This window comes from Schistocerca serialis, chromosome 2, assembly GCF_023864345.2.
Source record: "Schistocerca serialis cubense isolate TAMUIC-IGC-003099 chromosome 2, iqSchSeri2.2, whole genome shotgun sequence".
In the NCBI taxonomy this organism is placed as follows: Eukaryota; Metazoa; Arthropoda; class Insecta; order Orthoptera; family Acrididae; genus Schistocerca; species Schistocerca serialis.
The window spans coordinates 211,749,913-211,775,489 of NC_064639.1; the positions used below are offsets into that span (position 1 = coordinate 211,749,913).

The window sequence follows — 25,577 nt, forward strand, 5'->3', positions numbered from 1 at the left end:
GTTTTTAGTAAAAACAAATAAACGAAAAACATGTTCCGAAATAGTGTTTTTGGTTCTCGACTAGACAGTGCCACAAGTTACCCCACAAATAATCATTGACTGGTAACAGTAAACTTGTGTTTCATTCGATATCAGGTGTTTCTATTCTTCTTCCTTCCTTTTACCTCAGTGTCCATGACTGAGCTCCCTATAATGCCACTCTCCATATAAAGCACTTCGCCTCTATCTTTCTCAGGTTCCTGTCCATGCACCCACATACAAGCCTCCTCTTCTTATTAAATGCCTCCATGCAATTGCTCTACGCTTTTTCACCCCCTTACTGCATCTCACATCCTCCGTTATTATGCTTCCCAGATATTTGAAAGCACTAATTTGATCTGTATCTACTGGTCCTAACTTTAGAGTTGTTCTTATTCATCTTGGATTTATCACCACACATTTTTTCTTTTTATTACTAATTCTAATTCCGAGTTCCTCACAGGTCTTGTTCGATTCTTTTAACTTTCCAATTATAGTCCTTTCGCTCTCTGCCAGTAACACGGTATCATACGCTAATTGCATACTTTCTATCCTCCAACCGCCGACTGTAAACCGAATTTTTCAGACCATGTTTTCTCAGCCTGAATGTCACGCAATCGCTCGTCTGGGATTCGAAAATTTGTTTATGGTCTGATTTGATCCATTATAAATGAGTTTTGAAAGCTTGCGACTGTGAAAACAATAGGTTTGTTTATAAATAAATCTTTTACTACCAGTCACGATTTTCTTTATTTAGTTTTTGCACGACGCGTTTCTGGAAATGGTTCCCCTTTTTAGCTTTTAGTCTGTATTCTGCCATTTCTACTGATGTTGTCAGTGTGTGAGAGTCTGCTTCATTTCGTTGACTTTTACTGCAATACATAAGAAACACGCGATTTTTTAGTTGGTTATCGATAATACACACAAAAAAGGCACTTGAAAATGTGAATCGTTTCCCGAAACGCGTCGTGCCAAAAGTAAATAAAGAAAACATATAAACAAACCTATTTGGTTGTGGGATATGTGTTACAGTCACTGCTGAAAACTGTGTATGTCAAATGTTCGTCCGCTATAATGAGGATTAAATTATAAGGTTTTGAAAATGGTCAGAAGTCGACTTTTTATTGAGCGGTTTCGCTCTTCAAATGAACAAGAGCATTATCAGAATATACACTTTAAAAGAAGCAATTTAATACAGAAAACGAACACTAACATTACGTAAAGTACATTTCTACTTCCAGTATGGTGGCTTACGTTTACAGTTGGCTGAGAGCATTATAGATTGCTTTTAAAATTGGCTGACAACGCTAAAGATTAACCTGGCTGTACTATAGTACGTAAACTTACGTTTAAACAGCGCTTAAAGTGCATTACTAAATGATGACATTTACAACGCCAAAGATGAAATTGACTTTACAACAGTATTTGTAACGTTCATAGTTTATTTTATCCAAAGACAATTTACAATTAAAGAAAACGAAATGTACATTTCAATCGCCGCTGTATGGGCGTCTGCGTTCCAGAAATACGAATACATATGTAAGAATTAAAATATCTTTCAGAGTACATTGTAAAAAATACGTATTTAAAACGTCTATACAAAAATGCAATCAAAACTACAGTTTTCAAAAATATTACTGTTAGGATGATACGGCAGGTATTACACACAAAGAAACTGGTACACGTGCCTAACATCTTTAGGGCCCCCGCGAGCATGCAGAAGTGCCGCAACACGACGTGGCATGGACTCAACTAATGTCTGAAGTAGTGCTGGACAGAACTGACATCATGAATCCTGCGGGGCTGTCCATAAATCCGTAAGAGTACGAGGAGATGGACATCCCTTCTGAACAGCACGTTGCAAGGCATCTCAGAGATGCTCAATAATGTCAATGTCTGGGAAGTTTACTGGCCAGCGAAAATATTTAAACTCAGAAGAGTATGTCTGGAGCCACTCTGTAGAAATTCTGGACGTGTGGGGTGTCACATTGCCCTGCTGGAATTGCCCATGTCCATCGGAATGCTCAATGGACTTGAATGGAAGAAGGTGATCATCTGCCGAAGTCGTATCTAGACATATCAGTGGTCCCATATCACTCCCACTGCACACACCCCACACCATTACAGAGCGTCCACCGGCTTGAACGGTCCCCTGCTCACATGCAGGGTCCGTGGATTCATGAGGTTGTCTCCATACGCGTACACGCCCATCCGTTCGATACAATTTGAAACGAAACGAGACTCGTCCGACTAGGCAACATGTTTCCAGTCATCAGCAGTCCAATGTCGCTGTTGACGGGCCCAGACGAGGCGTAAAGCTTTGTGTCCCGCAGTCATCAAGGGTACAGGAGTGGACCTTCAGCTCCGAAAGCCCATTTCGTTGACTGGTTCGCACGATGACACTTGTTGACGGCCCAGCATTGAAATCTGCAGCAATTTGCGGAAGTGTTGCACTTCTGTTACGCTGGACGATTCTCTCCAGTCGTCGTTGGTTCCGTTATTTCAGGATCTTTTTCCGCCCGAAGCGATGTCGGAGATTTGATGTTTTACGGGATTCCTGTTATTCACGGTACACTCGTGAGATAGTCGTACTGGAAAATCCCCACTTCATCGCTACCTCGGAGATGCTGTGTCCCATTGCTCGTGCGCCGGCTATAACACCACGTTCAAACTCACTTAAATGTTGATAACCCGCCATTGTAGCAGCAGTAACCGAACTAACAACTGCACCAGACAATTGTCGTCTCGTATAGGCAATGCCGACCGCAACACCGTATTCTGCCTGTTTACATATCTCTATATTTGAATACTCATGCCTATACCAATTTCTTTGGGTGTTCAGTGTAGTTTGGTTGCTTATCTACAGCACTTCATCAAATAACTAGAAGAACCCACGTAAATTAATTTGTTTTTTTTTGTTTAATAAATTTTGCGGGTTTTTCTTCTTCTCTACGAAAATTTCCAATTCTTCCAAAGAACCTTCATCTACAGTATGGATAATTGTCATACTATATTGTATATCTCATAACGTATGTTTAGTTGTTCTCAGACGTTCTCCCAGTGTTGTACGATTTGAGTTCAAATTGCAATGTTCCTTATAACGTGGCTGTTTTCACAAACTTAGTTTTAATAATCGCTCCCTCTGCGGGCAATGCCTGTTCTTGGTAGAATTCGTTTCTGGCTGTAATTTCTGGGCAGTGACAGTTGGATGTTGTTTGGTAGCCACTACTGTAATCTCTCGCCTTCTTCCTTCTTCCATCTATTGTCTACTTAAACAATGCCCAGTCCAAGTAATTAATAGACTAAGCAAAGTCTTTTATGAAGATTTGAGAGAAGAGAGGATTACAATCAAATGGTTCAAAAGGCTCTCAGCACGATGGGACTTAACATCTGAGGTCATCAGTTCCCTAGACTTAGAACTACTTAAACCTAACTAACCTAAGGACATCACACACCATGCCCGAGGCAGGATTCGAACCTGCGACCGTAGCAGCATCGCAGTTCCGGACTGAAGCGCCTAGAACCGCTCGGCCACAACGGCCGGCAGATAACAATCAACTTTCAAGTTTACTTAGCATGTCATGTTGAGATGGCTCCAGTTCTTCTTGTGTAGGGGTCTGATTTTTGAAGCTGAAAATCTCTCATCAGGTCCTCACGGTTGGTTTGACCTAAATAAATTGGAAGATAGTTGTTTCAGTATTTTTTTACGTAAATATATTTTCCACAGATTTTCTCACATTTTAACATATCATGCAGTATTTTGATTTTTCACATTGATAAAGCCGATATTACACTGTTCGTACCGATTATACAAAAATACGTCCGATCACATCAGAGGCAAACTTACGACTTTCACACTTTGTGAAAATAACAGTATTCCAAAGCGTTTACAATTTTTCTTAACAAACGGATTCCTAATAGTTTTCGTTACATCATTAATTTCGATTATTATTTCATGAATAATCCAGAAATAAATATGGTAAAGAGCACAGGATTGCGCAATTAATAATTGAAATTTTAAGTGTGCTTATAATTCGTAATTTCAAATGTTTCTAAAAAAAATTATTTAACTGCACATTCATAAGTAGTAAATATCGATTATAACATTGAAACTAAAATATTTTATAAAGTAATTCATTTTCATAAATTTTAGCCCCTAAGCTTACACACTACTTAACCTAAATTATCCTAAGGACACACACACACACCCATGACCGAAGGAGGACTCGAACCTCCGCCGGACCAGCCGCACAGTCCATGACTGCAGCGCCTGAGACCTCTCGGCTAATCCCGCGCGGCGACGACTACTGTTGAGGAAACGCAATGGTAGAGGAGTATGTCCAGTTACACTACCGGCGGCCGGGGTGGCCGAGCGGTTCTACGCGCTACAGTCTGGAACCACGCGACCGCTACGGTCGCAGGTTCGAATCCTGCCTCGGGCATGGATGTGTGTGATGTCCTTAGGTTAGTTAGGTTTAAGTAGTTCTAAGTTCTAGGGGACTGATGACCCCAATTGTTAAGTCCCATAGGGCTCAGAGCCATTTGAACCGTTACACTACCACTATCCTATACCACGCGCAATTTTTTTGGCAACGTGAAACATGGCGGAGCGTTGTTCACTTTACTTTATCTGTGGTCGCGCTGCCTGTGGCACTTTCTCTCTCCGGGAGCCTCGGACTCTGAGGGGAGGCCGTGGTGGGCGCCGACCGCCGCCACTTATCGCATCAGCGCTCGTTACGAGCCACGGCCGCCCGGCCGGACGCCGGGGTCGGCAGTGTCCGCGGGTACCCCACCGGCGGTCGCGTCGCGTCGTGTCGCCTGCGACAACCGCGCGCTCTCACCATGGCGACGCTGGGGACGCTCAAAAGGGGCAGCGTGCAGATCCAGAGGGCCGCCATCAAGGCCACAGGTGGGTCCACTCGCTACCAGCTACCACGGGATCCGCCGGTTTCCGCAACGCGATACCACCACTAACACGAGCTCGAGTGCATCAGCACCAGTGGTGTAAAGCATGGAACAAATACGTGAGGCTTGTTTTTGTGTCATCAGTCTCCAGGAATCAATGGAGATGCTGCACCTCGTTACTATACACAGGAAATTAACCAGAACCAACCGATTCAATTTTCACCCAAAGAAGTTACGTTCGTAGCGCAATCCTATCCGTCATGAAATTACCACACACTGGTATACTAAGTTCATACTAACTCTCTGTGAAATCTTCCCGAAAAGAATAGCTGAGGACTGCTTTGATGATTACACCACATGCTTCACGTGGTCAACTTGGTTTACACAAAGAGTGTAACTCCAAAATAATTTTGATAATTAAAATAAATTACATCTAAACGCAATTTACAAAAGAAAAACCTCGAACTGGTTACTATCGTCTTACCTGATGGGTCAAACAATAGTATAAGCATGTGGTACTGGTCTCACAAAGTACACCCCACGTGGTTGAACATAAAGAAAAGTTGCAATATTGAAAAATATTGTCAAGACGAGACGTTATAATCTCACACACATTCGCATTTAAGATTGATGATCTTAGTTAGAGTTATGCATCATCAACACGTGGTTCCACTTTACTCACAAAGTAGTCACAAATCAACTACTAGAAGATATTCTGAACTTCACACGCGAATTACACTGTGTTGCAATTTATGATAACATAAGATATTTTAGATCTAAACCTGAAATAAAGGTGATTAAATTTTCAGTTAGGCTGAACTTAAGAAATCAGTTGTTCTACGGACTTAGTAGAGACGCGCTTAGCCGGAGATCTTACCACTTCAGACGCTCGCCGCGGACAGACTGGCCTGGGCCCCTACCGAGGGTGCTTCACAAATACAAACGGAAGTGACCAGAGAGGCAGCTTCCTATACCAACATGACAACGGATGGACAGGATCATACCAAGAATAGAAACCTCTTTCCTTTTAGAAAGCGTAGCTACCTGTTCCGACGTTGGTCCTACTGTTCTCTAGCAGACAGGCTTGTCTGCTACCATCCAGCATGCAACTAGAAATACATTTGCTCATTCATCCTCTCACACAGAAGGGAAGGGGGATGACAGTATCTTATCATATACAGTATATAAAAGAAAGCGGATGTAGGTTCCGTATGAGACTGTGTGACATGAATTACATATAAACTGTGTTTTAAAGTGTAATAGCGTGACAGATCGTTTTTGATTATGTGTAAAAGTAACACGTTCCACTGCTCAGTCTCCTCTCAGATAGAGTCAGAAACACCACAGTAAATTTAGAAGAGGAATTTATGCCGTAAATGACAACAGATTTAAGAAATTAACATGAAAGGAATTCAACAGAGACCTTTCAATACTTTTCTCTATTGGTATACACTAAGCCGACAAAAGTCATGGGATACCTCCGACTGTCGTGTTAGACCTCTGTTTCCCCAGTGTAGTACACCAACTCAACGTGGCATAGATTCAAGAAGTCGCTGGAAGTCCCCTGCAGAAATAATGAGCCATTCTGCCTCTTTAGCCGCCCGTGACTGCCAAAGTGTTGCTGGTCCAGCTGTTCAAATGGCTCCAAGCACTATGGGACTTAACATCTGAGGTCATCAGTCCCCTACACTTAGAACTACTTAAACCTAACTAACGTAAGGACATCACACTCACCCATGCCCGAGGCAGAATACGAACCTGCGGCCGTAGCAGCAGCGCGGGTCCGGACTAAAGCACCTAGAACCGCTCGGCCAGAGCGTACATGATCGTTTGGCAGTCAGGTAACAGGGCAACCACTCAAAATGCAGTCCAGAGAGGAATGGCGGAAAATTATCGAGGAGGCCAAGTCCCATCCTGGGATGTAGTGCCAATGGAAGAAGGATGATACCAAAACTGATTCCAGAATATGCACGATGGAAGACAATGTCCAAAAACTTAAATAGTGTTGTGATTACTCTACGTGAGCGAGGTCATTTTCCTGCGTAGGGTGCTGTTCTACTTCGAAATCACTTCATTTCATAATTTGGCGGTTAGCTAATTCCGACCCCTTGGGCGTCATCAAGCTGCAAAATGGTTCAAATGGCTCTGAGTGCTATGGGACGTCTGAGGTCATCAGTCCCCTACACTTAGAACTACTTAAACCTAACTAACATCACACACAACCATGCATGAGGCAGGATTCGAATCTGCGAGCGCAGCAGCAGCGCGGTTCCGGACTGAAGCGCCTAGAACCGCTCGGCCACAGCGGCCGGCGCTGGTCTAACATCGTGCACGAAGTGACCTCTTGATTATGTCCCATAAATGTCCGATAGGATTCATATCGTGCGATCTGGTTCGCCAAATCGTTCGCTCGAACTGACCAGAATATTTTTCAAACCAATCGCGAACAATTGTCGCCCACTGACACGAGGCACTGTCATCCATAAAAAAATCCATCGTTGTTTGGGAACATGACGTCCATGAACGGCTGCAAGTAGCCGAACATCCAGAGGACCCAGTCCATTCCATGTAAACACAGCCCACACCATAACAGAGCCACCACCAGCTTGCACAGTGCCTTGTTGAGAACTTGGCTCCATGGGTTCGTGGGGTCTGCGCCACACTCGAATCCTACCATCAGCGCTTTCCAACTGAAATCGAGACTCATCTGAGCAAGCCACAATTTTCCAGTCATCTAGGGTCCAACCGATATGGTCACGAATCCTGAAAAGGCGCTACAGTTGATGTGCTGTTAGCCAAAGCACTCGCGTCGGCCGTCTGCTGCCATAGTTCGTTAATGCCGAATTTCGCCATACTCTCCTAACGGATACTTTCGTCGTATGTCTCACATTCATTTCTGCGATATTTAACGCAGTGGTCCTTGTGTGTTAGCGACTCTATCAAAGTGACGCTGCTCTCGGTTGTCAAGTGAAGGCAGTCAGCCACTGCATTGCTAGTAGTGAGAGGTAATGCCTGAAATGGTTTATTCTCGGCTCACTCTTGATAGTGTTGATGGCGGAATATTGAATAAGATTTCCAAAATGGAATGCCACATGCGTCTAGCTCCAACAACATTCCGAGTTCAAAATCTGTTAACTCCTGTCGTGTGGCCATAATCAAGTCCGAAACCATTTCACATGGATCACCGGACTACAAATGACAGCTGCGCCAATGCACTACGCTTTTATACCTTGCGATGCGATACTACCACCAACTGTACATGTACATGTCGTTATCCCACGAGTTTTTGTCACTTCTGTATATATTCCGTTCAAGGTTCACACTATCGCATGGGAGTGGACAAAGAATCATGTACCCTATATTCTCAGTTATTTGTTGGATGTATTCTAATTTCAGTCTTCCTCTTCAGTTTATACCCTGTACATCTTCCTCTGGTACCATGGAACATCGATACGCATGCGATAGCATGCGCTACGCTGTCTATTACACAACGCACACAAAAACGCGATTTCCTCAGGGCTATTACCTCGGCTTCTGTTGGTGATTGAAAGATAGGGCCAGCTGTTTTCGATAACCCTCGGGCTAGGGACCATTTCTATACTCAACAGAAGCATCGTCTTACTGTAACTGTCCAACACTACAGGGTCACGATTTGAGTATTACACACTTCCTTCAGCTTAGGCAAATAAAGCAATTCGATTGGTTGTTTTTGCATTAGATGCAGTCTACGTTGCACCTTAAGAGATTTTATGGACGCTCCAATTAGTTCATGGCCGATTTTTCCGTAAAACATGGTTTTCGAGTACTAAAACCAAGCCTCCGGTTTCAGGATGACTATGCACAGCTAACAGCTGATATTTTTACGATATATTTCTGAGATCCCGATTCCGGCAACTTTGAAAATTTTCTTGATATCTTTATCCTTTTCACAGAAACAGAGCTTCAAAGTCATCCTGCTTGTATACGTAAAATACGAACGTAAAATCCGGTATGAAGCGAAAACTTAGCTTATAAAGTGACGTAGCAAGGAGAAATGTGCTGTAAAGCGTCTCCACTATCATCAGATGTGTTCTGAGAATCCCACGTTGGAGCAGTGAGGTATATTGCAAAATGTTTCTGCACATAGAATATGGACTGAAGTGTAAAGGTTTGTAGATCTGCGATTTTTCAATTTCACGTAAGTAAACTATCAAAATTTTACTGACCCGTAAAGTTATTGTCGTATGAGTGACATGCCCTACTGTAGAAGGGAAAAGAAGGGAACCAGCGGAAAAAAGCTGTTATTGCAGCACGCAAAAGGCGAATATGCTCCCGTTTATTAAAAGACACTGACTGAAAATTGGGGCACCAGCTGCCTCATCTACGTTCCTCAGCACCTTTAAAAAAATTTCTCAAAAATTTTTCGTATACGAATCTATTCGCGCTTTGTTATGCGGAGAGAGAAGGAGCCAGTGGCAGTGCGAAAGAGGCGGAAAAGTAATGAAAACTGAAAGGTAGTATACGATGATTGTGGTGCAGAAAGAGCAAACGAGACAATAGCAGTGTGAGAGAATGACAGCGACTCAGTGTCAGTGGAACATGGGTGACAGCGACAGAACAGTGCTAGGAAAAGAGTGAAGGAGACAGTGCCAGTGGGAGAGGAATAAACAGAAGGAGAATGTAGAAATGGGTGAGAACCAGTAATAGTGAGAGACAGAGACAATGACAGTGCAATGACAACGAGGAAGAGAGAGATAGTGACAGTGGGAAGAAACAGCAGCAAAGCGAAGGAATGAAGTAAGAGAGAGCAAGAGGGAACAGTAACAGCGAAAGGAGACGGAACGAAGAGGATGTGTCTGTGAGAAAAGGAACAGTGACAGAGAGACACCAATGAATGTGAGTGGTTAATGAGTGAGAAAGGTCAGGTAGGAAAGGATGGGTCTAAGCGACTTAAAGCGATGGACTAGTGGGTGTGAGCGAGCTACAGTTGAGGGAGCTTGTGGCCGTGAGAAGTGAGTTGCACATTAAAAAGAGCGCGAATTTGTCGCATGCCAGAATCTTTGGGAAATATTTGAAGGCGCTGAGGGAGGTACGCGAAGAATGCGGCGGCTGGTACGCAGTTTTTCAGTCAGATTCTTTCAAAAAACAGGAGCGGATTCGCTTTTTGTATGCACCGATAGGAGCATTTTTCCTCTGGTTCCCTTTTGTTAGAAAACATATCCTACCATGCTGTCGCTTCTTTGCGGCAGTGTTTCCCGCATGTTCCTTTCTTTGCCGATTCTGCGGAGAAGCTCCTCATTCCTTATCAGATTACCTGCTTTTTCAAAATCCATCTATAGCACCACATGTCAACAACTCCATTCATTCCTTTTCCAGCCCGCACGGTAACTCAGCGTGTTCGGTCAGCGGGTTAACTGCCCTCTGTAATAAAGAAAAAACTGAGTTAATGGATCAACGACGAAGTGAAACGGGTGTCTTGCGACGTCCGCCCCGAGCAGATTCAAAGAACGGAGACGAACAAAATGAGATTAAAAAAAAAAGTGGTCAGCGTGACGGATTGCCCTCCTACGGGCCCGGGTTCGATTCTCAGCTGGTTCGGGGATTTTCTCCGCTCAGGGACTGAGTCTTGTGTTGTCATCATCATCGTTTCATCCCCATCCGGCGCGCAGGTCGCCCAATGTGGCGTCGCATGTAGTAAGACCTGCACCAAGGCGGCCGCACCTGCCCCGCAAGGGGCCTCCCGGCCAATGACACCAAACGCTCGTTTTCCTTCTTTTTTTTCGGCCAGAAATGCCCTTTGCCTGTTCTAGTGTACTTTTTATGTTCGCCTTTCATCGCCTGTCATGTGTTATTTTCCTTTAAAAGTGGCGGAATTCCTTAACTTCGTAGTCCCAGATTTCGATGTTAAGTTTATCGCTAAGCACTTTTCTATTACTCCTCATTACTTTCGTCTTTCTCGGGTTTAGTCTCCATTCATATTCTGTAATCTCTAGACTGTTCGGACGACCTAATGAGCAAAACGGATGGATTTTGGCACGATACCCCTCATCAGACATCCAACAACTGTACCAATCAATGTGAAGCCGAATAATTGCTTGTGTAGGAGCTGGAGGTGGACAATCATCTTATTGCCTTGTTCAGTTTGTGAACCTTTTTCTCTTTTATACATCATCCATTTTTCCTGGGATTATAATCGTTTTTTTGTCTGTAAATGTACATAAAATCTACCGATTTCCGTCCCATCAGGTAATTTCTTCGTTATGCGTCTTTTTTTGTCGTAGGGTGTATTTCAACACGAGGTACACAGAAAGACTTAAAGCGCTGTAAATACTCGAATGGTTCAAATGGCTCTATGCACTATGAGGTTTAACGTCTGAGGTATGAATGCCCTGGCCGGCCAAAGTGGCCGCGGGTTCTGGCGCTGCAGTCTGGAACCGCGAGAACGCTACGGTCGCAGGTTCGAATCCTGCCTCGGGCATGGATGTGTGTGATGTCCTTAGCTTAGTTAGATTTAACTAGTTCTAAGTTCTAGGGGACTAATGACCTCAGCAGTTGAGTCCCATAGTGCTCAGAGCCATTTGAACCATTTTTTATGAATGCCCTAGACTTAGAACCACTTAAACCTAACTAACCTAAGGACATCACACACATCCATGTCCAGAGCGCGGTTCCGGACTGAAGCGCCTGGAACCGCTCGGCCACAGCTTACATAACTGTTTCGCAGTCAGGTAACAGGACAACCACTCAAAACGGTCAAGTAAAACTTTGGGCAACTATCAGTGTAAATTTTTAATGAAAATTTTATGGTAGTCTGTACCTTGAAAATAGGCGTACAAAGACTGTTATTCTATAGCTAGAAATTTAATGGTACCTGGAAAAAATTTTGAACTACATAATTCGTTCGTGTATTTTGCGATGGTTCTGTAAGTAAATATTCTCAAAATCATCTTACTGAAATCTTCCATTTCCGTTTGTTAGAACAATTTTATATTTATCTTACACATCTGTATTTTCGTTGATAAATTTGGCAATATATGCTGTATTTACGGTGTTTATAAATGTTAGGGTGATAATGATTTATTGTTTGCTTTATTTCGCCTCGAAGCCCAGATTATTTTAGTACACAGATAATTACATATTTTAGCCTTTATGATACCCTTCTATAATGTCAGTTTTTCACGTTTTGGCTCTAGTGCAATTGTATACCAATAAAGCTTGGCTCCACAGATTTATGAGTATTTACTTACATTCCACTTAAAACTGGAGAAAAGGCCCTTCACAAAACATGAGTAGCATTACGCACCTTGGGCACCACCTCGCACATGTAACTACTCTTTAGTATGAACATGATATTAACCAGCCCTAAAAAATCGCAGAGAGATTTGGATTTGGGCAACACTTCACAGCCATAAATTATTAAACCAGTTCTAGTGAACATGTTTCAGCTAACGGCGAACAGTCCGCATTCGCAAAAGATTGAAACTGTACACCAAACCAGGCATCGAATACGGGTTTCTGATTTTGGTGAACCGGAGAACTTTTTTTTTTTTTTTGCGGTATCATCGAGCGCAATACCGACTCAGTTCTTTCGTGTTTTTCCTTAATGCAGTCAGATGATATTGTATCCCATCCTTCTGGAATTTAGCTTGAACTCCGTCATTAATGACCTCGTCATCGACTGGACTTTTAACTGTGGCCTTCCTTTCTTTGTTTTTCAATTTTTCGATACCAACAGGGCTGATTTAAAGCCGAAGCGACACGAGATGTCTCCTGAGACACGAAGTTGAGAAGGATGACGTAGGCACCCGTGTGGAAAATTTGTATACAGAAGATATCACAATTAATGGATTGAAGTCTAGGACATCAGAAGCAAAAACATTCTACTAAACATGGGTCCGGAAATAAGCCGTTTTAGACAAAACTGCGGACGTGTGGTTAAGAGCCACCACCGGTTTTCGTATCAAATATTATCCTGGTGAGTACAAATGCATTTGAAGTTCAAAATTTTCAATAAAGTTCCCATGTAATTGGGCTCAAATTTCACCCAAGGCTCAACAAGAAATATAATATTGCTTCGCATATTACGTGTCACAATTTGTTTCCCAATTGTCGTCCTCACATTTCATTAATAAATTCGAATATTGAAGGTGCCTTGCAAAGAACAAACGAGAAACTCGTATGGCACAACAACTGTGTTTCATTCAGTTGCAATTAGACGGTCCCAATGTAAAAGTTATCAACATATCTTAATCGAATCATGAGAATGGACGCCCCAGGCTGGCTACGGGTGTTTTTTCCCTGATAATCTCGGACATTGTGTTTGGAGACAACCCAGCACAAGTGCAACAAGGTGATTTTGGAGTGATGTTCTGGGGTCTGATTACATGTGGCCTTCGTGGTTTTTGAGGACACTATCATTGCTCGTCAGTACAGGGACGAGATACTGCAGCCAATAGTGGGCCGTCGCGCCAAATTCTAGGTGGCACAGGATGATAGATATCTATAACTTTTGAGTCAAAGGAACCATGGGATGAGTGCTCAAGAACTGGATTCGGCGTTCGAAGAAGCTACAGGACGTCATGTATCGCATCAGACGGTTAGGAGGCGACTGCATGTTGCGAATCTCCATTCCTGATGACCAAAGCGAGCACCAAGTCGAACACCATACACTCAGTTACAGACAGGCAAGGAATCATGAGAATGGACGCCCCAGGCTGGCTATGGGTGTTTTTTCCCTGATTATCTCGGACATTGTGTTTGGAGACAACCCAGCACAAGTGCAACAAGGTGATTTTGGAGTGATGTTCTGGGGTCTGATTACATGTGGCCTTCGTGGTTTTTGAGGACACTATCATTGCTCGTCAGTACAGGGACGAGATTCTGCAGCCAATAGTGGGCCGTCGCGCCAAATTCTAGGAGGCACAGGATGATAGATATCTATAACTTTTGAGTCAAAGGAACCATGGGATGAGTGCTCAAGAACTGGATTCGGCGTTCGAAGAAGCTACAGGACGTCATGTATCGCATCAGACGGTTAGGAGGCGACTGCATGTTGCGAATCTCCATTCCTGATGACCAAAGCGAGCACCAAGTCGAACACCATACACTCAGTTACAGACAGGCAAGGAATCATGAGAATGGACGCCCCAGGCTGGCTACGGGTGTTTTTTCCCTGATAATCTCGGACATTGTGTTTGGAGACAACCCAGCACAAGTGCAACAAGGTGATTTTGGAGTGATGTTCTGGGGTCTGATTACATGTGGCCTTCGTGGTTTTTGAGGACACTATCATTGCTCGTCAGTACAGGGACGAGATTCTGCAGCCAATAGTGGGCCGTCGCGCCAAATTCTAGGTGGCACAGGATGATAGATATCTATAACTTTTGAGTCAAAGGAACCATGGGATGAGTGCTCAAGAACTGGATTCGGCGTTCGAAGAAGCTACAGGACGTCATGTATCGCATCAGACGGTTAGGAGGCGACTGCATGTTGCGAATCTCCATTCCTGATGACCAAAGCGAGCACCAAGTCGAGCACCATACACTCAGTTACAGACAGGCAAGGAATCATGAGAATGGACGCCCCAGGCTGGCTACGGGTGTTTGTTCCCTGATAATCTCGGACATTGTGTTTGGAGACAACCCAGCACAAGTGCAACAAGGTGATTTTGGAGTGATGTTCTGGGGTCTGATTACATGTGGCCTTCGTGGTTTTTGAGGACACTATCATTGCTCGTCATTACAGGGACGAGATTCTGCAGCCAATAGTGGGCCGTCGCGCCAAATTCTAGGTGGCACAGGATGATAGATATCTATAACTTTTGAGTCAAAGGAACCATGGGATGAGTGCTCAAGAACTGGATTCGGCGTTCGAAGAAGCTACAGGACGTCATGTATCGCATCAGACGGTTAGGAGGCGACTGCATGTTGCGAATCTCCATTCCTGATGACCAAAGCGAGCACCAAGTCGAACACCATACACTCAGTTACAGACAGGCAAGGAATCATGAGAATGGACGCCCCAGGCTGGCTACGGGTGTTTTTTCCCTGATAATCTCGGACATTGTGTTTGGAGACAACCCAGCACAAGTGCAACAAGGTGATTTTGGAGTGATGTTCTGGGGTCTGATTACATGTGGCCTTCGTGGTTTTTGAGGACACTATCATTGCTCGTCAGTACAGGGACGAGATTCTGCAGCCAATAGTGGGCCGTCGCGCCAAATTCTAGGTGGCACAGGATGATAGATATCTATAACTTTTGAGTCAAAGGAACCATGGGATGAGTGCTCAAGAACTGGATTCGGCGTTCGAAGAAGCTACAGGACGTCATGTATCGCATCAGACGGTTAGGAGGCGACTGCATGTTGCGAATCTCCATTCCTGATGACCAAAGCGAGCACCAAGTCGAACACCATACACTCAGTTACAGACAGGCAAGGAATCATGAGAATGGACGCCCCAGGCTGGCTACGGGTGTTTTTTCCCTGATAATCTCGGACATTGTGTTTGGAGACAACCCAGCACAAGTGCAACAAGGTGATTTTGGAGTGATGTTCTGGGGTCTGATTACATGTGGCCTTCGTGGTTTTTGAGGACACTATCATTGCTCGTCAGTACAGGGACGAGATTCTGCAGCCAATAGTGGGCCGTCGCGCCAAATTCTAGGTGGCACAGGATGATAGATATCTATAACTTTTGAGTCAAAGGAACCATGGGATGAGTGCTCAAGAACTGGATTCGGCGTTCGAAGAAGCTACAGGACGTCATGTATCGCATCAGACGGTTAGGAGGCGACTGCATGTTGCGAATCTCCATTCCTGATGACCAAAGCGAGCACCAAGTCGAACACCATGCACTCAGTTACAGACAGGCAAGGAATCATGAGAATGGACGCCCCAGGCTGGCTACGGGTGTTTTTTCCCTGATAATCTCGGACATTGTGTTTGGAGACAACCCAGCACAAGTGCAACAAGGGGATTTTGGAGTGATGTTCTGGGGTCTGATTACATGTGGCCTTCGTGGTTTTTGAGGACACTATCATTGCTCGTCAGTACAGGGACGAGATTCTGCAGCCAATAGTGGGCCGTCGCGCCAAATTCTAGGTGGCACAGGATGATATATATCTATAACTTTTGAGTCAAAGGAACCATGGGATGAGTGCTCAAGAACTGGATTCGGCGTTCGAAGAAGCTACAGGACGTCATGTATCGCATCAGACGGTTAGGAGGCGACTGCATGTTGCGAATCTCCATTCCTGATGACCAAAGCGAGCACCAAGTCGAACACCATACACTCAGTTACAGACAGGCAAGGAATCATGAGAATGGACGCCCCAGGCTGGCTATGGGTGTTTTTTCCCTGATTATCTCGGACATTGTGTTTGGAGACAACCCAGCACAAGTGCAACAAGGTGATTTTGGAGTGATGTTCTGGGGTCTGATTACATGTGGCCTTCGTGGTTTTTGAGGACACTATCATTGCTCGTCAGTACAGGGACGAGATTCTGCAGCCAATAGTGGGCCGTCGCGCCAAATTCTAGGAGGCACAGGATGATAGATATCTATAACTTTTGAGTCAAAGGAACCATGGGATGAGTGCTCAAGAACTGGATTCGGCGTTCGAAGAAGCTACAGGACGTCATGTATCGCATCAGACGGTTAGGAGGCGACTGCATGTTGCGAATCTCCATTCCTGATGACCAAAGCGAGCACCAAGTCGAACACCATACACTCAGTTACAGACAGGCAAGGAATCATGAGAATGGACGCCCCAGGCTGGCTATGGGTGTTTTTTCCCTGATAATCTCGGACATTGTGTTTGGAGACAACCCAGCACAAGTGCAACAAGGTGATTTTGGAGTGATGTTCTGGGGTCTGATTACATGTGGCCTTCGTGGTTTTTGAGGGCACTATCATTGCTCGTCAGTACAGGGACGAGATTCTGCAGCCAATAGTGGGCCGTCGCGCCAAATTCTAGGTGGCACAGGATGATAGATATCTATAACTTTTGAGTCAAAGGAACCATGGGATGAGTGCTCAAGAACTGGATTCGGCGTTCGAAGAAGCTACAGGACGTCATGTATCGCATCAGACGGTTAGGAGGCGACTGCATGTTGCGAATCTCCATTCCTGATGACCAAAGCGAGCACCAAGTCGAACACCATACACTCAGTTACAGACAGGCAAGGAATCATGAGAATGGACGCCCCAGGCTGGCTACGGGTGTTTTTTCCCTGATAATCTCGGACATTGTGTTTGGAGACAACCCAGCACAACTGCAACAAGGTGATTTTGGAGTGATGTTCTGGGGTCTGATTACATGTGGCCTTCATGGTTTTTGAGGACACTATCATTGCTTGTCAGTACAGGGACGAGATTCTGCAGCCAATAGTGGGCCGTCGCGCCAAATTCTAGGTGGCAATATCTTCTTGATGAATGATAACTAGCGTGCTCATCGTGTTGTTCTCGTGAACATGTTCCTTCAGTATTCTAGAAACACCAGAACGGAGTGGCCTGCCTGTTCCACAGACAGACTCAATCGAACACATGTAGGATCATTCAGAACGATTTGTTTTTGGATGTCGACATCGATCAAGTACTGTCCGCGACTTACTCAGAATCACCTTTATGAATGGGACAATCCGGACCTGGGCTGGCTTGGTGATCTCATCGCTGGTATGTCACAAAGGATTCAGCACGCATCCGAGCAGGTGGACGTTACACCACGTATTGATGTTGCTCAGAAGAGTGATCTCGACACATTGCAAATGAATATATACGCATGACTCAGAGCCATTTTTTTTTTCCTCTGCCATGAATTCAGGAATAAAAGGATGATACAAAACTTCTGTTGATATGTGTATCTTAGGATCAAAATAACAACGCTTTTCACGATAATTAGATTTAGATTTATTTTTAAAGACCTATCCAAGAGTCCAACAAAAGGCAATTAATGTCTGGAACGTGAACACCCAAGTTCCGCGTTAGTTTCCTGTTATGGTAAACAACTTTGTATGCAGCGTACTACGAGACTAGGCTGCTGAGTGACAGGTTTCATTCAGAGGGGAAACAGTGCCTGAAAATGGCTTCTGAATGTCAGCTACACCGTTTCCTCGTACAGCCAATTAACAAACGAGCTGCCATTTCCCTCTCACCGTTCTACCGGATCTCTAATGACTATGCGTTTTTGTAAAGGATACCGTTCTCGGAAGTAATGCTGCTTGTGACGTCAGCGGCTGCGTCCATGGGCATAACAGTTAATAGGAAAGAACACTGCAGGCGTTTACGAATGTGCTAGCCACCTCATTTTATTTTTAGCACGTGCATTGATATTTATTACATAGTGAAAGTTAACTAATGTCTTTCTTAAATCAAATTAAAAAAAAAGACACTGAATCACATGCAACTGATATCTCCATTTTTGCAGTAAGCCCTGGTGAAAATCGCATCTGTCTATAAATTACATGACGACAACAACCTTCGCAAGTGCAACGGACAAAAGACTCATTTGTCTCAAAGATAAATAATTATACATTACTGTAAGGCGAGTAAATGGAATTAAGGGGGCCGCAATGCCAAAGAAACTTTGATGTGTAATGGAATTCGCCCTATAGACGAACTTCAGTACAATGCACATCTTTATGCAGTTTGTGGAATCTGAAACTAATTATAATCAAAAAATTTGACCTCTAAACACCCAAGAGAGAGCTTTCCTCTGAGAAATCTGTGAAAGTTGATCTGGAGCGGGTATTGACGGTGTTGCTACATTTTTCGCTATCTGGCGTTCAGATACTTCCCCAGATGCGATGAAAAGTCACATAATACAAATTAATATTCTTTATGGAGTGAAATGTGCCAGCTATTTATGAGTTCCACTACAGTTAAAGGGATGATGAAGTCATTAAGTGGCCTGTTGTAGACTGTGAGCTTATGGAACCACGTGGTTACAGAAGTGACAAGGAAGATTTTAAAAGGTACACGCACATTGACACCATATTTGTTAATAGTCTGTTCTATCAGAAAGTCTCTCTTTTACAGAATATGCAGACGAACGTTGAGCCTACCCAATCAACATCGAAATTAAACCAAGTACAGAAGAGATAAATTACTATACAAAAATAATCATTTATTGGAATCGAAGTTACTTGCTACTGAATGAAGGGGCGTTTTAGAATCAAGTTTGACCATAAATGGCAATACAGTAGTATGTATGGATATTCTGGTCCGTATACACACTGTTCGGAAATTCCCTTCGCAGACTTATAGTGGGGAGAGGGTACATAAAGTTTTGAATGTTAATCCATGTCCTGAAATGTTCCGCTTCCGCTTCCGTTCTACGATGGTTTCAGTTCAGCTGTTTAACTCATGGACTTCTGCTTGAGCAACTGAATTAGGCGTGACGCAGTACAGTTATTAGATAACAGTTCGAAAGGAAGAATAACGGAACATCCACTTATCCCTTAAGCCCATTTGTCTGTATTAACTTATAAACATTACACATTTACGTTATTCCAAAACAAAACAGAATCCAGCATACTGTACGTACAGAACAGTAATGAATGAATAATGAGCGTATGGCATTGGTGACCGGGAGACCCCTCGCGGGGCGGTTCGGCCGCCGCTCCACGTGTTCTTTAACGCCACTACGGCGACTTGCGAGTGAATGAGGATGAAATGATAATGAAAGACACACAACACCCAGTCATCTCGAGGCAGACAAAAATCCCTAACCCGCCAGGAATCGAACCCGGGACCCCGTGCGTGGGCAACGAGAACGCTACCGCAAGACCACGAGCCGCGGACTACAGAACACTAATGATGCATTACAACAACGTTGTTACAGACATTGTACCTACGAAGCACGTTGTAGTACATACTCTCCATCCAATCTGGTGTCTCTTCAGCCTGTGTCTCTACGGGCGTCCTGTAAATAAAATGTTGCAAGAAGTAGTCAATAGGAGTTAATTCCGGTGATCACTGCGGCCACACTGCTGGACCACCTCGGCCTATCCATCTTCCACCAGACCGTCTGTTGAGAAGTTTCCAAGCCGCACACGAGAAGTGAGGTGGTGCACCATCATGCTCAAACAACATTTCCTGGCGGACATTCAGTGGCACAGCTTCCATGAACGGGTCCAATACACGTCATCCTGTCTACCCTATCGCGTACCATGACAAGCAACTATGAGACTTTTCTGTCTCCCTCAACAGACGTGGACGCATTGCACAACTGAACTGAAATCGCCATATAACGGAAACGGGTTCCTATTCAAAATATTATGTACTCAGCCCCCTCCACAAGAGGGTCCTAACAGGTACTCCTGAAAACACAGTGCCGGCCGAAGTGGCCGTGCGGTTAACGGCGCTGCAGTCTGGAACCGCAAGACCACTACGGTCGCAGGTTCGAATCCTGCCTCGGGCATGGATGTGTGTGATGTCCTTAGGTTAGTTAGGTTTAACTAGTTCTAAGGTCTAGGGGACTAATGACCTCAGCAGTTGAGTCCCATAGTGCTCAGAGCCATTTGAACCATTTTTTTGAAAACACAGTAGACACGCAACTCAACCTGTACAGAAAGGAAGTAAGTTCCGTTCTTAAATCGGAAAGCCAAGTAATGGCAAGAGACTTGCCATGCCTAATCGCGACGTCGGAAAACAAAAATTCTAACAGAGTGCCGCCGACAACATCGGTAATGTGTTGCGTGAGCCAACGCCATTTAGTGTTGTTACCAGTAGAATCAGCAGTATGAAGTGGAACAACAACCTGGTACCGCTTGACTGAGCAGAACCAAGAACCGCAGGCGCAGTAACTCTAGCGTGTTGGTAAGGGGGTTAGCTACCCTTTGAGCGAACGGATCAACGGTGAACAAATGGTTCAAATGGCTCTGAGCACTATGGGACTTAACTTCTGAGGTCATAAGTCCCCTAGAACTTAGAACTACTTAAACCTAACTAACCTAAGGACATCACACACTTCCATGTCCCAGGCAGGATTCGAACCTGCGACCGTAGCGGTCGCTCGTTTCCAGACTGTAGCGCCTAGAACCGCTCGGCCACTCCGGCCGGCAACGGTGAACCATAACGTACGCCCCGAAAAAATTCAACGAACAGTAAAGAACAAAATGAGATTAGAAAAGAAGAACAGGACACAGAGCTGCAAACCAGAGTGACTGCAATACGAGTGACGCGAATACGAATTCATTAGATTGGCCACCGCAGACCAAACAGCATCCTGTGAGATATGTCACTCGTTTGCAGCCAATGATCTGCACTAGGTAGTAACTATCAGTTTCGGAGTGTCAACGTGGGTGTCTTGTTGCGTAAGGAAGGACAGCGTGATCTTAGCTTAGCAATCAGAGGAGTTGCGGTGAAACCGGCGCGTTTCAATGGTGCAAGTAACTGTAAATGAAATAATTTTTCCACAGTTCTCTAACATACAGTCCAGTCACACTAAGGTGACCACCTGTCAAAAGGCTGAATAGCCACCTTGTGCAGTGTGGGCTGCTGAAGAGACTTGCAGTAAGAGAATAAGTGAGAGTCTGGAAGGTGCCGACATAGATGTAGAGCTGTACCGATTCCACACAGTCCGACACACAGTCAACATGGGTTTAGAAAGCATCGTTCCTGTGAAACGCAACTAGCTCTTTATTCACATGAAGTGCTGAGTGCTATTGACAAAGGATTTCAGATCGATTCCGTATTTCTGGATTTCCGGAAGGGTTTTGACACTGTACCACACAAACAGCTCATAGTGAAATTGCGTGCTTTTGGAATATCGTCTCAGTTATGTGACTGAATTTGTGATTTCCTGTCAGAGAGATCACAGTTCGTAGTAACTGACGGGAAGTCATCGAGTAAAACAGAAGTGATTTCAGGCGTTCCCCGAGGTGGTGTTATAGGTCCTTTGCTGTTCCTTATCTATATAAACGATTTGGGAGACAGTCTGAGCAGCCGTCTTCGGTTGTTTGCAGATGACGCTGTCGTTTATCGACTAATAAAGTCATCAGAAGATCAAAACAAACTGCAAAACGATTTAGAAAAAATATTTGATTGGTGCGAAAAGTGGCAGTTGACCCTAAATAACGAAAAGTGTGAGGTCATCCACATGAGTGCTAAAAGGAACTCGTTAAACTTCGGTTACAGGACAAATCAGTCTAACCTAACAGCCATAAATTCAACTAAACACCAAGGTATTACAATTACGAACAACTTAAATTGGAAGGAACACATAGAAAATGTTGTGGGGAAGGCTAACCAAAGACTGCGTTTTATTGGCAGGACACTTAGAAAATGTAACAGACCTACTAAGGAGACTGCCTACACTACGCTTTTCTGTCCTCTTTTAGAATACTGCTGCGCGGTGTGGGATCCTTACCAGATAGGACCGACGGAGTACATCGAAAAAGTTCAAAGAAAGGCAGCACGTTTTGTATTATCGCGAAATATGAGAGAGAGTGTCACAGAAATGATACAGGATTTGGGCTGGAAATCATTAAAATAAAAGCGTTTTTCGTTGCGACGGAATCTTCTCACGAAATTCCAATCACCAGACTTCTCCTCCGAATTCGAAAATATTTTGTTGACACCGACCTACATAGGGAGGAACGCTCACCACGATAAAATAAGGGGAATCAGAGCTCGTACGGAAAGATATAGGTGTTCATTCTTTCCGCGCGCTATACGAGATTCTAATAACAGAGAATTGTGAAGGTGGTTCGATGAACCCTCTGCCAGGCACTTGAATGTGATTTGCAGAGTATCCATGTAGATGTAGATGTAGATTACCGTGGCCGGCTGCACTAGGATTCTCAGTTGCGAACCCATGACGCAAACAGAGAGTCTATATTTGGTTTAAGTCTATGGAGTTTGATGGCCACACATCCTGGTGCTCTTTGAACCAAGCACGCACATTGCGAGGTGTGTGACACGTTATATTGTCCTGCTGTCAAATGCCATTACGCCGAGTGAAAGCAAACTGCACGTAGGGGCATGCGTGGTCCCCAAGGGAAGATGTAAACTTGTGTTGATCCGCTGTGCCTTCCAATATGACGTGGTCATCCAGGGAATTCCCCGCGGCCTGAACACTTCCTACCAATATCGCAGGGTGTTTCCTTTCAGACGTTTCACGCCGTACATGTCAACGACCATCCGTCCAATGGAGCACGAAACTTCATTCATCTGGTAAGGCCACCTGTCGTCTCTCAGTGGGCGTTCGGTTGCGGTATTGGCGTACAAATTCCAGTCTTCATTGTTTGATGAACAGCAGTCGGCTCCCAAGCGCCTGCTTCGGAGGCCCATGCGAAGCCACGTTCGCTGAACGGTCGTTGAAGAGACACTGTTGGTAGCCCCTTGGTTCATGTGGGCTGTCAGTTGCTCAGTAGTTGCACGTCTATTCGCCCGCGTACATATCTGCAGCCGTCATTCACCCCCGTCATCTATGGCACGTGGTGCACCATAGCTCCCTCGGCGCTGGTTTTGGACAGCGCCATTTTGCCATGCACCGTATACCTTAATCGCGATGCCACGAGAACAGTCTACAGACTTAGCCGTTTCGCTAATGCTTCCACCCTTGTCCCGAAAGCCAAAGGTCCTGCGCTTTTGGACGTCAGTTAAATCGCTCCTTTTTCGCATTACAACAGCGACTACACCGTTTTACCGATCCCGTTTGACACCCTTTATATACTCTCCATTGCTAGTGCTGCCACCTGTCGTTCGTGAGTGGTTATTACACGTTGACTTCGAACATAGGTGATGGTCATATTTACGTGACTGGACCGTGTATATTTTAAAAATACACCAAATTACTCAAAAACCTCTTTTGTTATGCAACATAGCTTTTGCTCCGCCTCCGTTGTGCAAGTCGACACATTGGTTCCCAATCGGGGCGATACCTCCAACAGGTGGGGGCTGAAGAAAGGGCTGTTTGGTTCAAGGAAAATTTTATGGCACTAATGGCTAAGCACGCCCCTCTCCTTTCCCGGACATAACTTCCAAGAATCCGGAGAACAATTTCATTAATACTAAAAGTCATCAAAAGTATGTACAAAAAGTAGTTCACATTTTATTTTCACAGAGTCAGATGTGAATTCGGCATTGACATCCATATGGGCTATTTCCGCTATTCTTTAGGTTGTTTCACTAAGAATATCAATTTCTCCATGCAGCTATTTAACGTTCAACAGAAGTATAACTGATTTGAAGACTATGTAGTTTGATCACCAGGTATCAAACGTGCCTGAGAAATCGAGTGCTCAAAGTACTGCGGCATATGTAAGTAAGTCAAAGGGTGCAAGTCATCCTTTATCTACTAGCGTTTCAATATGCCTGTTGCAAAGCGATCCATGGGAGCATTTGAAAAAAAAAAAAATTGGAAGACCGAGTCTCCCACTGGCCGTTTTGATGTTGGAGGTATGATGAGTGTGCAGTAGCGGTACTCGATGCCATCTAATAGTATCTACGGTCGAATATCTGTGTATGTTCTGGCAATCAATAAAGCTGATATTTACAGGTTTGCACAGGTAATAGTACTCGAGGGAAATGGAGACAAGGCCATAATCACAACAGACAGACAACAACTAGAACAGGTAGTAAACTTCAGATACTTCGAAAATGTAACAGAAGAGCTAAAGTGTGACACAATCATAAGATCGAGAAAAGCGATAACCAAGCCAGCACACAATAAAATAGAAAATCGCTAAGGAAACTATTGAATAAAAATCTAAGATTGGCCAAATGCTATACGTGGGACATAGCTTTCTATGGGGCAGAGACCTGGGCATTATGGGCTTTGGTGTTAGAAAAACCAGAGGGTACTAATTCCTGTTTCAAATGAGTTCTAGAATTCACTTCAGCCCAAGCCGGAGATATTTCATAATATTAAGGTTAAGCTATGACACAGTAGTAGTGACGTGTTAGAAGCAAAAACTAATAGGAGTAGTAAACCTAAGAGGATCTGAGCAGCTGGACTTTTGCGTTTTTCGATGTCTTTAGCAGTAGATACAGCGTTTTTGTGTCATAATATCCCTCATGTTGAGCGCTGATCCATGGTCAAACGATGTTATTGTGCAAAGTATTATTTGCGAACTACTGTGTAATGCTTATGGTGCAGAGTATGCATACTGTAATACCACTTTATTAAAGCAAAGTAAGTATGATACAGCGAAACATATTAATAGCCCTTTTAAGTGAAAAATATCTTTATAACTGAGAAACATTCTTAGATAGCTTTTTAATTATCTTTCTGCCCTTCTTGGACCCCGACTTGCATGGATGTAAGCATAAATGGTACTCCGTCAGTTTTGTCAATAATGAAGTTGTATTTCCAGGAAGCTGTATTTAATTTCAAATTATTTTTATTTCGGTAACTAAGCAACCTATTACTCCATTCATAGTAACTGAATTAAAGAAGTTCTTTCTGGCCGTTTTAACTGTGAGTTAGAGGTGGTTCGTTTGCCGAAGCCACGAATGAGCGTCATTTGCGCTCTATCGTTAGCTGTTCATTTTCTTAAGGGTGAATATGCATTTTCATTCTGAAGTCTGATAACATTTTACAAAATATTTTATGTGTCACCAGAAACACCGACGACCTACGTCAAACTTTGGCCTGTACTTTTTCTTTGGAACCAAAACTATTTTAAAAAAGTTTTATCAGAAAACTTAAGAAAGCGAATTCATTTAAACA

General features: G+C 44.0%; 1 protein-coding gene across 1 annotated transcript in view; it reads left to right on the forward strand.

The window, feature by feature from the left end:
- The first annotated feature begins 4,795 nt into the window (after positions 1 to 4,795).
- Positions 4,796 to 25,577, forward strand: part of LOC126455485 (uncharacterized) — a 349,352-nt gene continuing 328,570 nt past the window's right edge. The window contains exon 1 of the mRNA XM_050091237.1: positions 4,796 to 4,927. Coding sequence (XP_049947194.1) covers positions 4,861 to 4,927 — 67 coding nt within the window. The 5' untranslated portion in view covers positions 4,796 to 4,860. The remainder of the gene's footprint in view (positions 4,928 to 25,577) is intronic.